Raw genomic sequence first — 17,419 nt, forward strand, 5'->3', positions numbered from 1 at the left:
TCCTCCTCCTCCTCCTCCTCCTCCCTGTTCTTGAGAGGATTCCCTTTCAATGTTGAGGCTCTTGGAAGCATGTGGTAGAGTGGCCTATAAAGGGATCTCTCAGTTGGGGAGGGATTACTGTGTATTGGAATGAAAACCTTCCGCTAAGGGCCAGGAGCCAGGCCTTGCCTCCCTGCCCACTGCTTCCAACTCTGTCCAAGATAGCATGGAACACCAGGAGTCCTACATGGGACTGAAAAGAGACTCTGTACTGTTCAACCTTGACTAGAACAGGTCCTTTCAGGGGCCAACATGCCTTCAGCCCAAAAGTTCCGGTCTCTCCAGTGCCTCAAAATGGGCTGCTGCTGTTGTTATGTGCTGTTAAATCAGAACTATCTCATAGCTGTCCATCCAGCAGGTTTTCAGAGGCAGTAAATCACACAGGAGAAGATTGCCCATCTTTCTCCTGCGGAGCAGCTGGTGGATTTGAACCGTGTGCCTTCAAGTTGGCCACACAGCTCCTTACCACTAGGCCACCAAAGCTCCCTCTAAATTTCCTAGGCTTCTCAATTCTCTTTGTTCACCCTCCAGAACCCTCCCACATGTTAGACTCAAGCCTTGTCTCCTCAGGCCAGGTCTAGGGCCTTGGTGGTGATGGTGGGTGTTCTCTGTTTTTCCCTCAGGACACCAAGTCAAGGCAACTGAGCCTTCATCCCCAGAGGTGGCAGTGGACAGTTTTCCTGTTTCTGTACTCTCAGCTATCCCTCTTGGGATCAAAGCCACACACTGGGAGGCTGCCAGCTGGGATCAGAGGGTCAACTTGTGGCCACAGAGGACAGTAAATGGGATCAGGCCTCAGGAGGCTGCAACCTCTGCCTGTGACCTCATCAGCACTGTGCTCTGACCCCTGAGTAAATCAGCTACGAGTGGGGAGAGGGGGAAAAAAGCGGGGGTGGTGGTTTCAAGTAGTACAGAAGACTAATCCAGGAGGCAAGATAGGCAGCCTCATTCTGGCTCACCTCCTCAGCTTCCTTCTGGGATGTCTTGGGGACATAGTGGCACCGGTTAGCGTAGAGAGGTTTCAGGTCCTAGAAAGAGAAACAGCAAACCAGAGAGGTTTGGGAGGTTTGGGGTTGGGAAAATAATACAGCAGATACTTGAGCGTGGAACACACACACACACACACACACACACACACCCAAGAGCAGTCAGTGGGTTGAGTTCATTTCTGAGTTTCCCATTTAGGAAGCCTGAGAGCCAGAGGCTGGGATCAAAATGCAGGAATAAGCTGAGCTATGCCCTCTTGGGGCTGGTTAATATGAAATTAGGAAATTAATTGGGAAAGCTGCTGTTTCTTGAGATTTCCTCCGTGATTTTTATTTTCCTTCTGGTCTTCTGTCTTCTTGCGAAGAGTTCTCCAGGGAACAAGATTCAAATCTCCAGGTTCTTTCGACATCGCATCACACCATCACGCATCCAAGCAAAGGGAGCAGTGAGGGCAGAAGGATACCAGCCCTGGCGAGGAGGGCTTATTATCACTTGGCGCTGGGGCTGGGGCTGGGGCTGACTGACATGCATTCCCTGCTGCCTTTTTTACATCTTTTTCAGGTTAGGAAGACTTTAGTAAATGAGGGCTGGAGGTAGGGCAGTTACAGAGACTGTTTAATTCACCGCAGCCAGGGGACACTCTCCCTCAGCTACACAGATTAGACAAAGACACCAAACTTCAAATAGACCACTAAATTAAAGAAAGCTAACTTGGGGCTCCAAGTCAGTTGATTTGCTCTGCTGATTTGACTAGTTTCCCGGTGAGGGAGCATTCAGGCATGGGAGTTAGGGGAGAAAAGACAGATGCCTGCAAGCTTGAGGATAGACAGACGGACGAACATGCTGCTCACTTCCAGGACAGACACTAAACACCCCCTGAGTGGAAGGGGATACTGCCAAAGAAAGGTGGTGGTTGTTGTTGTGTGCCATTGAATTGGAACCAACTCATAGCTCACCCTCCATTAGGTTTTGAGAGACTGTAAATCACATGAGATGAGATTGTTTATCTTTCTCTCACTGAGCAGCGGGTGCTTTAGAACCTCCAGCCTTTAGGGTGGCAGCATAAGCGCCTTACCATTAGACCACCAGAGTTCCCTAAAGGCAGGTTTATTGTTGTGTGCTGTTGACTGGGAGCCCACTCATGGCTGACCCTCCAGCAGGTTTTCAGAGGCTGTAAATGACAGAGGAGATCACTCATCCTTCCCCCTCAGCGCAGCTGGTGGATTAGGGGGCAGTTAATGCAAATGAACCTTAAAAGATTTGACAGAAGTGTCCTGACACTTTGTCTGGCATCCCTTCCCGGCTGCCTCTACTTCTCTCACTCTATTTCCAATAGCACTAATAAAACAAGCCAACCCAACCCACCCAAATGCCACACTGTCACTGTTTCTGTCAGTTCTGACTGATAGTGACTCTCCCTGAGGTTCCCAAAGGAGTAAATCTTTAAATCTTCACACGGGAGACTGTCTATCTTTCTCCTTAAGAGTAGTTAGTGGATCTGAACTGCCTAACTTTTATTAGCAGCACCGCTCAGTGAGCATTTTGCCACCACAGGTCCTTACATGTAATTCAACTCATTGTTGAATAGGAATCTGACCCTCCATTGGCTTTCAAAGATTGTAAGTCACAAGGAAGAGAAGACATGACGCCATTTTTCTCTCTCAGAGCTCTTGATGTAATCAAATTGCCAGAGAGGAGCAGCCTTTAGTGTTGCACTACAACTCTCTATAGGCCACAGTAACACTGACAAAACCATAACAAGCAAAACACAACCCTCAAACTCATTCCTATCTAGCCAGAACCAAATCATAGCTGACCCTCCTAGATTTCTGGAGTCCGCCAATCACACGGGAGGAGATAGCCCAAATTTTTGCCATGGAGCCCCTGATGGAATCGAACCTCCAGAGAGGCTCACTCTGGATTAGCAGCACAACTCTGTGTGGAGTACATGGCCAGGGCTCCCTCCACTCACTCACTGATTGCCGTCGAGTCAAAACCGACTCACAGCAGGTTTTCGGAGGCTGCAACTTGTAAGGGCGGCATCTGTCTCTCACAGAGCAGCTGGTGGGTTCAAGAATGGTCATCTTCCTTGGATTCAAGGGAGTGCTTTCCCCTACACAAGTGCTTTAACATCTCCTATTCTTGCCACCCATTCTATCCGCTAGTCTTGTCATTTTCTTCAATATGGATTGCATCGCAACATCAAGAAAACAAAAATCCTTGCCATAGGACCGATAGGCATGATAGATGGAGGAAAGATTGTGACTGTCAATGACTTCATCTTACCTGGACACACAATCAATAGATTTGGTACTAGCAGTCAGGAGATGAGGAGAAGTCTGCAGCCAGGGACCTCTCCAAATTATTGAGGAGTAATGATGTCAGTCTGAAAACTAAGGAGTGCCTGATTCAGGCCATAGTCTTTCCGATCACTTGCTATGCATCTTAGAGCTGGACAATAAATAAGGATGACAGAAGAAGAATTGGTGCCTTTGAACTGTGGTGTTGGAGAAGAGCACTGAATGTCCCATGGATGGTGCAGTGAGAGTGCTCCTTGGAGGCAAAGATGATGATGTTTTGTCTCACATATTCTGGCCATGTTTCTAGGAGAGCTTATTCTTTGGATAGGAACATCATGCTTGGAAAGATGGAAGGATGGCAAAGGAGAGGAAGACCCTCAGGTGGAACGACACAGTGACTGCAGTAAAAAACACTTGAGCAGCTTAGATTTTGAGCATGGCACAGAATAGGAGAGGGTTCTTCAGACCTATTGTTCATAGGGTTGCTATGAGTCATACTTGATTCGATAGCACCTAACAACCACAACAACATTCTTGTCTCCCAAGTGTATATGCCTGCCATCCTGCCACTCCATCAAGGACCTAGGACTTCCCATCAGCTACTTCTCTGTAAAGTTCTGGGTTTGTTTTTTTTTGTGCTGGGAAGTCACGTTGCCTGACTGGCTTAGCCTGGATTCTGGCTGAAGCCAAAGGAGGTTTCCCAGGCTCACATCTCAAAAAACCAAACCCATTAACCATCTCACAGAAACCCTATAGGACAGAGTAGAGCTGTCCCAGAGGATTTCCTAGGCTACAGTTGCCATAGAAGCAGACTGTCACATCCTTCTCCCACAGAGGGGCTGGTGGGTTTGAACTGCCTACCTTTTGGTTAGCATTCAAACATATAATCACTGTGCCACCACAGCTCCTAGCTCATCGCTGCCCCTTCCCTGCCATCCATCAAGTAGGTTCTGACTCATAGCAACCAACCCTCCATTAAGTGTCTGAGGCTGTAAATCATAACAGGAGGAGACTGCTCATCTTTCTCCAGAGAAGCTGCTTGAGATTTGAACATCTGGAAACAGCCTTTTCCTGGCAGTTCAACACACTGTTCTTGTTGTGTAGTCAAAACTGATCCATAGCTGACCCTGCAGTGGGTTGTCAGAGGCAATTAATCACACACAGGAGGAGATTGCCCATCTTCCTGTGGAGCAGCTGGTAGATTCAAACCTCATGCCTTTGGGATCACAGTGAAGCTTTTTGACACTAGGCTACCCGAGCTCCCTCCCTTTGGACTGTAGTTTGTTGTTGTTGTGTACTGTAGACTCAGAACTGACCCATAGCTGACCCTCCAAAGGGTTTTCAGAGGTCATTGATCACATGAAGGAGATTGCCCATCTTTCTCTCGCAGAGCAGTTGGTGGCCTTGAAACATGTGCCTTTGGGATTGCAGCACAGCTGCTTGCCATTAGGCCACCAGAGCCCTTTGGACTTCTTGTTGTTAGGTGCCGTCGAGTTGAGCACGATTCATAGTGACCCCATGAACAAAGGACCTTAACCCAGTCCTGTTCTGCGCCATCCTCATACTTCCTGACACACAGGACCCCACTGTGGCAGTCACCATGTCAGTCCATTTGATTGAGGGTCTTCCTCTACTTCTCTGACCCTCCACCCTTCCTAGCCACATATCCTTCTCCAATGAATAATACCTCCTAGCAACATACCCAATGTATGTGAGACAAAGCCTCACCCTCTTTAAAACATATCTTCATTCTCTTGGCCATCCATGGGATGTTCAGTGCTCTTCTCCAATACCACAACTCAAAGGCATCAATTCTTTTTCTGTCATCCTTATTCATTATTCAGCTCTCCGACGCATACCAAATAATTGGAAAGACTACCTTATCAACCTGTATGCAGAGCAGATTATCCGAGAGGCTGGGCTCAATGAGGAGAAGCGTGGCGTTATGATTGGTGGACGATCTATCAACAATCTGCGTTATGCAGATGACACAATCCTGCTCGCTGAAACTGAGGAGGACCTCATGCACTTACTGCAGAGGGTCATGGACTGAGGCTCAATGTCAAGAAGACAAAGATTCTCACCACTGGACCAATCGGTAGCATCAGGATGGATGGTGAAGAGACTGAGATTGTTCACAGCTTCAGTTTGCTCGGCTCCACGGTCAACACTCTTGGCACCAGCAGCCAGGAAATAAAAAAACGTATTGTGATGGGAAAGTCTGCTGTTAGGGACCTCTCTAAAGTACTCAAGAGCAATGGTGTCTCTCTGGAGACTAAGGTGCACCTGATACAGGCCATGGTTTTTGCAATCACTTGTTATGCATCAAAGAGTTGGACAATGACTAGGGAGGATAGAAGGAGAATTGATGCCTTTGAGCTGTGGTGCTGGAGAAGAGTATTGAATGTACCATGGACTGCTAGGAAAACAAACAGATTTATCCTAGAGAGGGTTAAACCAGGCTGCTCCTTGGAGGCAAGGATTCTGGGGCTTCGCCTGACATACTTTGGACATGTTGTAAGGAGGGACCGGTCCTTGGAGAGGGACATCATGCTGGGCAGAGTGGAGGGACAGCGCAGGAGGGGAAGACCCTCTATGAGGTAGATTGATTCAGTGACTGGGGTAATCGGGATGTGTGTGTCAGAGGCAATGAGATTGGCACAGGATAGAGCAGGGTTAGGGCTGTTGTACATAGGGTCGCTATGAGTCGCAAACGACTCGATGGCACATAACAACAACAACAACAACAACATGGCCTGAATCAGACACACCTTAGTCCTCAAACTGACATCATTACTCCTCAAGTATTTGGAGAGGTTCCTAACTACAGATTTTTCCATTGCAATGCATCTCCTTATTTCCTGACTGCTGGTACCAAGGGTGTTAATTGTGGATCCAAGTAAGATGAAGCTGTTGACAGTTTTAATCTTCTCTTCATCATGACACAAAAATCTTTGTTTTCTTGACATTGAGATGCAATCCATAATGGAGGTTGCATTTCTTGATCTTCTGCAACAAATGCTTCAAGTCTTCCTCATTTTAAGCAAGCTAGGTTGTGCCATCTGCATAACGCAGGTTATTGATGAGTCTTCCTCCAATCCTGATGTCACATTCCTCTTCACAGAGTCCTGATTCTCGAATAATTTGCTCAGCATACAGATTGAATAGGTATGGAGGGAGAATACAACATTGACACACTCCCTTCCCAATTCAAAACCATGCAGAGCTCCCCTGCTCCATTTGCACAACAGCCTCCTGCTCCAGGTATACGTTCCTCATGAGTACAATCAAGTGCTCTGGGATTCCCATTCTTCTCAGTGTCAACCACAACTTGTCACGATCCACAGAGTCAAACGCCTTTGCATAGTTAACAAAGCACAAATAGACATTCTGGTATTCCTTATTTTCAGCCAGTCTCTGTCTGACATCAGCAATGATATCAATGATGCCATGGCCTCTTCTAAATCCTGCTTGAATTTCTGGAAGTTCCCTATCTATGTACTGTTTTTTAATGATCTTTAGCAGTATTTTGCTGGCATTTGATATCAGTGATATTGTTCAATAGTTTCCACATTCAGTTGGATCACCTTTCTTGGGAATCGGAACAAATATGGACCTTTTCCAAACTGTTGGCCCGACAGCTGTCCTCCAAATTTCCTGGCATAGACAGGTGAGTGCATCCAAGCCTACATCTGTTAATTGAAACAAGTTAATTAGTAAGCCATAGATTTCTGGAACCTTATTTTTTGCCAATCCCTCTACTTCCTCTTTCATTACCATTGGCTCCTGTTCATATGGTACTTCCTGAAATTTTTCAGTGTCAGTCAATTCTTTCTGGTTTAGTGGCCCTGTGTATTCCCTCCATCTTCTATTTAATACTTTCTGGGCCATTCAATGTATTGCCCATAGCATCTTTCAATATTGCAACACATAAATTTGCTTTTCAGCTCTTTCAACTTGACAAATGCAGAGTAAGTTTTCCCCTTTTTATTCTCCAACTCCAGCTCTCTGCACATTCCATTATAAGACTTTGCTTTTTTTCTCCTGAGATGCCCTTTGTAATCTTCTGTTCAGCTCTTTCACTTTGACATGTTTTCCTTTTGTTTTGGCTTCTTGATGCTCCAGTGCAATCTTTAGACTCTCTTCTGACATCCATTTCAATTTTTTTCCTTTCTCCTTTAATTTTGTAAAGACCTTTTGCTTTCTTCATGGATGATATTCATATCATCCCACAACTCATCTGGTCATTGATTATTGGATTTTAATGCCTCAAACCAATCTTAAGATGATAATGAAATTCAGATGGAATTGATTCAAAATCATATCTTGATTCTTGTGGATTTTTCCCCCATTTTCTTTGGACTCAGTTTGAATCTACATATGCGAAATTGGTGATGTGACCCACAGTTTGCCCCTGGCCTACTTTTGACTGCTGATATTGAGCTTCTCCAGTCACCAATTACCATTAACGCATCCTGATTGCATGTGTGGCTAATTTTGGACTGTAGGATTTGGTAAAAATGTCTCAATTTCTTCCTCTCTGGCTCTAGATGTAGGAGCGTGTACTTGAATACTCTATGCTCCCTTCAGAGTAGCAAGGCTTATTTTCCAAAATTGAGTAATGCAAGAAGTCATTATGATCCTGCTGAAGGGAAAGCTTGATGTTGATGTGCTTGTTGGCTGTGCCCTCCTGACCTGTTGGTTAGGCAAAAAGTGTTCAGTCACCAAATGCCCTAAACGAGGACAGATATGTGTGATGATTGCTCTCTTGCTATCTCTGGCTGCTACTCTGCACTGAGAAGTCCCAGAGAAGGAGCAAGCAATTAGGGATTTGGGAAAAGTCACTCAACTAGAGTTCATGCTCTTTTAAATCTGGAAGGCCACCATGTATGGAGTTGTTGTATGCCGTTCAGTTGGAACTGACCCATAGCTGAACTTCCAGTGGATTTTCAGAGGCAGTCAATCACACAGGAGGAGAATGCCCATCTTTCTCCCAAGAAGTGGCTAGTGGATTTTGTGTGCTTTCAGGTTAGCAGCACAGCTCTTTACCACTAGGCTGCCAGACCAAGTATGGAGAGAGGGGTTGTTGTTGTTGTTGTTATGTGCCGTCGAGTTGCTTGAGACTCATAGCGACCCTATGTACAACAGCCCTAAACTCTGTTCTGTCCTGTGCCAATCGCACTGTCTCTGACACTCCCATCCCGATTACCCCAGTCACTGAATCAATCCACCTCATAGAGAGCCTTCCCCTCCTGCGCCGTCCCTCCACCCTCCCAAGCATGATGTCCCTCTCCAAGGACCAGTCCCTCCTTACAACATGTCCAAAGTATGTTAGACAGAGCTTCAGAATCCTTGCCTCCAAGGAGCAGCCTTGTTTAACCCAATCCAGGATGAGTCTGTTTGTTTTCTTGGCAGTCAAAGGTACATTCAGAACTCTTCTCCAGCACCATAGCTCAAAGGCATCAATTCTCCTTCTATCCTCCCTAGTCATTGTCCACCTCTCTGATGCATAACAAGTGATTGCAAAGACCATGGCCTGTATCAGACGCACCTTAGTCTCCAGAGAGACACCATTGCTCTTCAGTACTTTGGAGAGGTCCCTACAGCAGACTTTCCCACCGCAATATGTCTTTTAATTTCCTGGCTACTGGAAATTTCGTGTGCTTTCAGGCTAGCAGCGCAGCTCTTTACCACTAGGCCACCAGACCAAGTATGGAGAGAGGGGTAGAAATGGAAATTGTCTCCTATTGAGTGTTTACTCTGTGCCAGGCCCTCTGCAGGGCACATCCCTACCCCCTTTTTCAAGGAAACAAGCATATATCTTGAGGAGTGTGCAGCTAAAATGTTTCTTGGAGGCAAAGATGCTGAAGGTTCATCTTTCATAGTTTGGGAATGAAGATAGTAGGAGGTATTCATTGGTGAGGGACATCATATTTGGAAAGATGAGGGGAGGTCAGCCAAGGAGAGGAAGACCCCAATACAATGAATTGACATGGTGACTTCAACAATGGGCTTGAGTGTTTCAGAGATGAGATGGCACAGGATAGTGCAGGGTTCAGGCTGGCTGTTCACTGAGACACTATGAGTCATACGTAACTTGATGGTACCTAACAGCAACAACTATTTCATATCATCTTCATTCTAACCCTAGGACGTTATTGTTGTTATGCACCGTTGAGTCAGAACCAACCTATTGCTGACCCTCCAGTGGTTATCAGAGGCTAGAAATCACAAGGCAGGAGAGGGTCCATCTTTCTCCACTTGGCTTCCAGAGGTAGGTTGCTATTATATCCTTTTGGCAGGAGAGTAAACCAAGACACAGGAAGGTAAAGTTACTTTCCTGCCTGCTAGTGTTTATATGAGAGTCCCAAAATCCTTGCCTCTGAGGAGCAGTGTGGTTTCACCCTTTCTAGGAGAGATCGGTCTTTAGAGAAGGACATCATGCTTGGGATGGTGGAGGGACAGTGCAGGAGAGGAAGACCCCAGATGAGATGGATTGAGATAGTAACTGGGGTAATGAGGGTAAGCGTGTCAAAGACAGTAAGATTGGCTCAGGATAGAGCAGGGTTCTGAGCTATTGTGCTTGGGGTTGCTATGAGTCATAGTCGACGCACTGGCACTTAAAAACAATGACAATAAAAATGTTTTAATTAAAGAGAGGGGAAAGAAATGACATGTGAGACGACAAAGAAAGAACAAGGTATATGTAGATAGCTGTGAGAGAAAGTAATCTTGAGAAGAAACCCCTATTCACTCAAGTCAAAAGAACATGGCAAGATGGTGCCGAAGAACCTTGACAACAGGAAAGACTGACTCTAACCCACTCAGACTGTCCTCAGGTCCCTTTAAACTGGCCAGCAGAGTAAAGGAAGCCCTCCTCGAAACTCCCTGAAGGTCAATGAGGACTGGAGGATGCTTTAGGGGAGGTACAGCATTAGTTGGAAATTTTACCTTAAAGATTTGTCCAGTCTGGCAACAGGCCTTGTTAATTCCAAAGTTCTATGTCAGGCCACTGAACTGCAGGCAGCACAGAAAGCCTAGAGCCAGAGGCAAGTAGGGGATCATCTGAGGAACCTTCCCGTAACAGTAAGGTGAGTCCGTTCCCACAGCCTTTGATGGAGGCCAGTGATTAAAATCACAAGAGTCAGGGAAATGATCTGAATAAAAATATCAGGTTAAAAACCAAGGTTGGGAGATCTGAACCTACCTACACTGCTGGTGGAAATGCAAAATGGTAATGGCACACTGGAAAACAGTCTGACAGTCTCACAAACAAACACAAGGTCACTATGCTGTTGGATGCCATTAAGTCAGTTTTAACTCAGAGCGAGCCCATAAGACAGAATAGAACAGCCCCATAGGATTGACAAAGCTATACTTTTTACTGGAGCAGATTACCAGGTCTTTTCTCCTATGGAGCAATTCATGGTTTGCAAGCACCAACTTTTTGGTTAGACTTTAAGTTTTCTACCAGGCCTCCTTGGGGTTCCTAGAAACCCAAACCACTGCCATCAAGTTGATTCTGGCTCATAGCAGCCCTCTACCAGGTTTCCAAAGGCTGCAAATCTCTACAGAAGTAGACTATTTCATCCTTCTCCTGTCTAGCAGTTGGTGGATTTGAACTGCCAACCTTGAGGTTAGCAGCCCAACATTTCACCCATAACCCACTACCTCCATCAGGGCTCCTTATTACCCACTAATTCCACTCTCATGTATATTTCCAAAATGACTGAAAACATATGTCTGCACACAACCTTGCACATAAATATTTAAGGCAGTCAATAGTAAAAAAAAAAATTTTAAAAAAGAGTAAAACCCCCAAATGTTCATCAACTGATGAATGGATAAACAAAATGTGTTATAGCCATGTTGCTGTTGTTATACTATGCCATCGAGTCGGAAATGACCCATAGCTGACCTTTCAGTGGGTTTTTAGAGGTTGTAAATCATGTGGGAGGAGACTGCCCATCTTTCTACCATGGAGCCTATTGTGGTGGATTTGAATCACATGCTGTCAGGTTGGCAGTGCAGCTGCTCACCCCTAGGCCACCAGAAGGGAACTGCATTAAAGCCAAAGAATATTATTTAGACATAAAAAAGAATGAAATGCTGGTACATGTCACAACACAGATGAAGCTTAAAAACATTGCGCTAAGTGAAAGCACCCAGTCACAAAAGCCCATGTAGTATCGGATTCCTTCTATATGTCAAAATAGTGAGTGCTAGAAAGATAGAAAGTAAATTAGAGACTGCTTAACACTGGGAGTGATGAGAGTTTATGGGGCATAATAGTCAAAGTATACCGTTTCTTTTGGGAGTAATGAAAAAAAAATTCCAAAATGCACTGTGACAATGATTGCACACATCTGTGAATATACTAAAACCCACTGACTCATATGCTTTAAATTGGTGGATTATATGGTATGTGAATTACATCTCAATAAAGCTGGGTTTGGCTTGTGGTTGGTTTTTTTATTTTTTTTAAAGATTCAAGTTGGAAGAAGGCGGAAAAAGAAGTAGTTCTAACTCATGATGTCACCAAAATCTACATCAGGCTTTCCTAGTCACTAGGCCCATGTTGCCATGGAGAATTCCTGCCCTATATATCTAAAATATATCTAAAAGGGTTGTTGTGGGTCTCAAATGAGATAATAGATGTGAAGAAGGCACATTGAAAAGCTAAGTGCTCTACACACAAAGAATTACTGTTATTAAGACGATGCCTGTTGAATATAGAAGAGCATGTATATTATGATTGACTGGAAAGACACTACAAAACAAGTTGCAATGCCAGGCAAGTGATATGCAAACATGAAAACAGTTACCACGGTAGTGTGGTGGAATTATGGGTTTTAAAATGTACTGCTACATTATTTGGGGTTTTTTTAAGAACAAGGCCAAGAAAGATGACTGTACTCATTTGAAGTGAAAGGAGAAGTCTGCTATTGGGTGCTCACTTTTAGAAATCTAGTCCTGAAAGCAAATCAGCCAAAGGGTTTCTCTTCTCATGGTTTCTCCCTCTGCCTAGAAATGATCTCCTGAGATGCTATTTCAGAAGATGCTGGATGGGTTCTAACCTTGACAAATGAGGCACTGTATTTTCTGCCTCTGTCAATATGTTTGGAGGAGGGTCCAAGAACAAGAGGGTTGGAACTGAAATCATGATTATCTCAGATGGTCGTCCCTCAGATTCAACCATACATATGCCAATCCCCTAAGATGACCTTAACCATTCACCCAAATGGAAATGAAATACACCATTTAGTTGATCCAGAGAACATTCTGACAGTGGATTTTAGCTCGAATTTAGTTGCTTAAGAAAGCATATCATTCCCAACCAGTCCTTGAGATGTGTTGGCTGTGTGGTTTGGGGTTTTGATTTTAGTTGTATAGAGTTGTTTTTTGTTTGTTTGTTTTTTGAGAGGGCTTAGCAGGTTGCCGAGATTTATTCTTCATTTTGGTTTGTGGGCTAGATTGTTGTTGTTGTTGATGGGTGCCGCCGAGTTGACTATGAATCAATTACAGCCTTGTGAACTGATGTGAACCCTGCCCTGTCCTGTTCCTCCTTCTCATCTCTGACATACTTGAGCCCATTGCTACAGTCACTGTGTTGATCCATCTCGTGAGGATCTTCCTTTTCTGCCTTCATGGGCTCTCTCCTTTCTAAAAGTAAATAAGTAAATAAATAACGAGTACATTTGTGATGTGGCATTGGTATAAAGATACATCTATGTTAGATATTAAAACTCTCTTCAACTGGAAAGCTTATTGTTTTGCTTCTCACTTGAAAAGAAATGACATCTTCCTAGGCATCTACAAGTGTCATAGGTCCAAGGCGTTGTGTCTGCTGCTCTTAATGGAGGAGCTGGCCCTGGGCCAGATGTCTGGAGTAGTATGAAATGAAGTGTGCTGGAACAACCCTGAGGGCTCCCATGCAGAGTCAAGTGGAGATGTCCTTAGAGCGAAGATCAAATGCCCTTACCACAGGTTTGAGGTGCAGAAATGAAATCGCCCATATGAGTCATTTGGCATCTGAACTCCAGGACTGGGCTCTGAGTGGGGGTCATCCTAGCTCCAGGACTTTCTCCAGACCTACAGCTACTCTCCAGCCACTGTAGGAGGGACAGCAAAGTTTAAATGTCTGAGAAAACAAGATTCTCTGTTCACGGTCTGCTCTTCTTGCTGTTGAAGACGAGATCAACCATTGGAACATGGCTCAATAGGCTGTGGCATCCTGCTCCTTTCCCCTGGCCTCCAACACAACATATCAGGTCTGAATTCCCAACCACTTATTCCACTGGCCTTATCTTTATCTTTATGAATATGACTCATGCTTCAAAGTTCTAGCTCCATCCCTGGCCCCAGGCCCCACTGCACAACCTTCCTTTACTTTTTGAATCCACCATAGACCACTCTGGCACTTAGAGTTGGTACAACCTTCCAGCTTAGACTCTGTTCTCTAGATGCCTGCTTATCCGTCAATGCCCATATCTCACTGGTAAGCTCCTTAAGGCTGTGATCCCAGCCTCTCCCTCATCTGGACCATCATAACACTTGACACACTGCTAAACACCCAGCACACATTCCAGGCAACCTTGCTCGATAGCACATTTTTTTTTTCTTCTCAAATCTGGAGCTAAAAATACTCACAATGTGTCTGGCAGCAAAGACCCCGTCGACTATGGCACAACAAAAAGCTGCAATCACACCAAAGCTGATAAAGACGATGGAAGCCACCAGCTGCAGAGGGTGGGAGACAAAAAGAAGATTCTGTTAGCCTTCCATTCTTGCTCCTTCGGGAGACAGGGCAATCCCCCAGAAACTGGCAGCCCAAGAAACCTCTGGCCTGCTACTCTATTGGGGTGTTCTTTCTAGCTAGGCAGAAGGAGTGGGAAGAATGTGGAGGAAAATCTTGTCTATGTGACGCTCCCATTTCAGTCAGAAACAAATGACCTCCAACATCATGGAGTTCAGCCCCTACTTGCATGGAAATGGAGGTATGGGGAAAGGAGGTGGGAAAACCCAGTGACCATCAATGCTTGGAGCCAGTGCTCTGTCCAGTTCCTCATATTGCAACTTGACAGGGGTGTGACCCCCTGATAAAGGCAGGAATGATTCAGAGATCCTGCACAAACTCTATGTGGCCTACTGAATCACTGTGGAGAAAGGACATGATTAAGACTTAAATGTCAAGGACATCTTATATGTGTTGAGTTGCCTGTTGCTCTGTGGTACATATGGAAACACTGAAGTGGGGATGGGGGAGGAAATGCTTGTTTGAACTGATGGCTTAATCCTTTGATCGTGTTGGATCACAAATTGTTCTACCAAGTTATCTTCCATATACAAAGGCATGGCTACAAATCAATGTGGGGAGTGGGTGTAGCAAGTGCTTATATGAGTAGGGCTAGGTTCATCCTGACCATCTTCCAACATTTGCCTGTGCTGGCCATCAAAACAAGATAAGAGTCTGAACTTTCCTTCCTTGAGGCAAGAGGAAGAAGAACTGGGGTTGGTTGGGAGTAGAGATAACATGTCATTAAGCTGCTTTTCCCAGAGAATGAAGAATTCAAAGTCACTCCCATCATAGGACTCTCCCACCTCCACAGGACAGGAGGAAAAGTTTCTCATTGGGGAGTTTATGCAGAAATTTCTTCTGATAAATCTTACTTCATAACACTGCAGAGAACTGGTAAATAATGAATGAACGAGTTCACGAAATTGGCATTATTAGCAATGCTATGATCAGCTCTGCAATTAAAACACCCCCATTAGTTTGAATAATTTAAGCCCAGAGTGCAAACACAATTGGCCCGGGGTGGGGGGCAGTCCAGGTGAAATGGAAGAAGAGGACGATTAGGATTCCCTGGAGGGCGATTCCCCACACTGCTAGGGGAGAACATATGGTTAGAGTTCTAGGTCTCTGGAGCTATTATGTTGTCTGATTAAACTTGTTGTTAAATAGATTCCATTATCAAAGTTGTGATGCCACAGATACTGCTTGTACAAGGGAAGCCTAATCAGTCCTCCATCTGACCACTCACCAAGTGGCTTGATTTACAGATCTATAAAACTGCAAAATGCTTAGGATTTGGACTGTCTTCCCTTGCCCTTCAGGAAGTCTCAGTCTGACCTAGGCATGTATCATAGCAGCTTGCCCCAGTGGGTGGAGTCAGGACCTGAAATCCTGATAAAGGCTCATCTTTCCTTCCAGCCTTACATCACACTGAGCTTCGAACAATGTATGGGTCAGGGGAATACCCTAGGTTGGCTTCAAACCCCCTTAATCCAAGGCCCTTAGGTGGAAATTTCCTAAAGGACAGGAAGGATCTGCAAAAATTTGCCCCCAAAAGATTCTGCACCAGAGAAGAAGATGCAGGATTCATAAATAAACCAGGGTTGGTTGCAGCAATCCCAATGGCAGGGCTGGAGCACTCCTTTTGGGAGTGAGGAGGAAAACAACAAGATCTAGAATGTTCTCTCTTCATGGCTCACGGAGACTAGCCGTGATAGTGAGGGAGCGTCAGGTGAGATGAGAACAAGTGCCATCCCACAAGGCTGCTTAATCGGGTTCAGGTAATTCAGCAAGGAAGTCAGGTTCCCTGGAGGCTTAGGAGAAAAGGCAAAGTAGTTGTGCCATTTGTGGCTCAATTTGGTAGCCCTAAGCCATGTGTTACTTAAGTCATAGAAATATTGAGCTTTTCTGATGCAGAACTTGACTCTCTAGTGATGAGACTTACCATCTGCCGCTTGTTCTCAACAAGGTTTGATCCGATGATGCCAAGGAATGATCCAAAGCCGAGCTGCAAAGCAACAAGGCACACACAACATGTGGGAAAAACCAGTCTTGTCTGTCCACACCAGCATCTCATCATCCCAGCTCCTGGTCTACGGCAGTGCTAAACAACTTAGGGCAGTGATGTTAACGGTGCTCCCTGGCCCCTGGGGTCACTATGACAGAATTGACTTGACACCAATGGGTTTCTTTTTGGGTTTAGAGATGCTAAAGCCCCATATGGCTGTTCAGTGCACAAAACCAGCACGGATGATGAAAATGCTCCCCCTCGCCATTTGCCAATTATTCCTTGTACATATGAATCACCCTGCTCCCAACTAAAAGGAAAGGTAAATTACAGCTTTTTGGAGCCTGCCTATCTTCATTCCGACATCCAATATCTGGCATGTGACTTGGTGAATCACTCAGTGGCATGTAATGGTGAAAAAACATGCACTAAATCACAGCCATTATTTTTTATTTCTTTATTTCTTTTTTTGTAGCAAGTCCTTCCACTATGATGCATGGATTACAAACTAAGGATTGCTAGAACAATTTTTGATGCATCCAGCGTACTGATAAGCCCAGGGAGTACTTTAGAAATCAGCAAGCACTTTAACTCAGATTGGAGAGAATTTTTTAAGACGGGGGTAGGGGAGGGTATGTGAAGGGGAGGACAGAGGAGGAGGAGAAAAAACCAGCAATAACCAAAAGAACGTGTTTTTTTTTTTCAAAGCCTATTTGTGGTTGACCCACTGCAATTTATGTTAGCACTTATTCATCTCTTCTTCCATCTCTGCTTCATTTATGGACAGAAAGCATTCATTAAAGGGCGAACAGAAATGGCAGCGTAAAACCCTGAAAAACAATCTCCCCTGTCTAAGTGGCTGGGTTGATGGCTCAACACAGCAGATGGCCCTGCCTTCTCAGCTCTGTAGTTAGTGGGACAATCTCAGCTGACCGATTGCTGGGGATGAGGATGGAAAGGGGAAGAAGTAAAAAGTGGTGAGAAGAGACAGATAAACCTTAACACAGGTTCAGTGCTGTAGTTACATTTCTCTTTAGCCTCACTAATGGTCTGCAGCCTTACCTCAGCTTACTGGGGCATTTGTTTGAGTTTCAGGCGCCACTATGGTATTACCAGTATGGTAAAGAGAGCCTTCGAGCTAGGTTTGCAAATCTAATGGTCTCAAGGGTGGGGCAGGAGCTTGGAGGGGTGGGGATGAGCGAGTGTCTTCTGATTCTCGAGAATGAAAGAGAGTGACGGGAAGGAATGAACGTGAATTTCCAAGGACTCATTCTGCCGGGCCACTCAGCT

General features: G+C 45.0%; 1 protein-coding gene across 1 annotated transcript in view; it reads right to left on the bottom strand.

Moving 5' to 3' along the window:
• The window catches only part of TMEM255A (transmembrane protein 255A), an 81,318-nt gene that overhangs the window by 38,155 nt on the left and 25,744 nt on the right, over positions 1-17,419 (bottom strand). The window contains exons 3-5 of the mRNA XM_006893788.1: positions 16,067-16,129; positions 13,977-14,066; positions 999-1,067 (exon numbers count right to left, since the gene is read on the bottom strand). Of these exons, the coding sequence (XP_006893850.1) occupies positions 999-1,067; positions 13,977-14,066; positions 16,067-16,129 (222 nt within the window). The remainder of the gene's footprint in view (positions 1-998; positions 1,068-13,976; positions 14,067-16,066; positions 16,130-17,419) is intronic.

Source organism: Elephantulus edwardii, unplaced genomic scaffold (assembly GCF_000299155.1).
Source record: "Elephantulus edwardii isolate Elephantulus edwardi_28Jun2011 unplaced genomic scaffold, EleEdw1.0 scaffold00131, whole genome shotgun sequence".
NCBI lineage: Eukaryota > Metazoa > Chordata > Mammalia > Macroscelidea > Macroscelididae > Elephantulus > Elephantulus edwardii.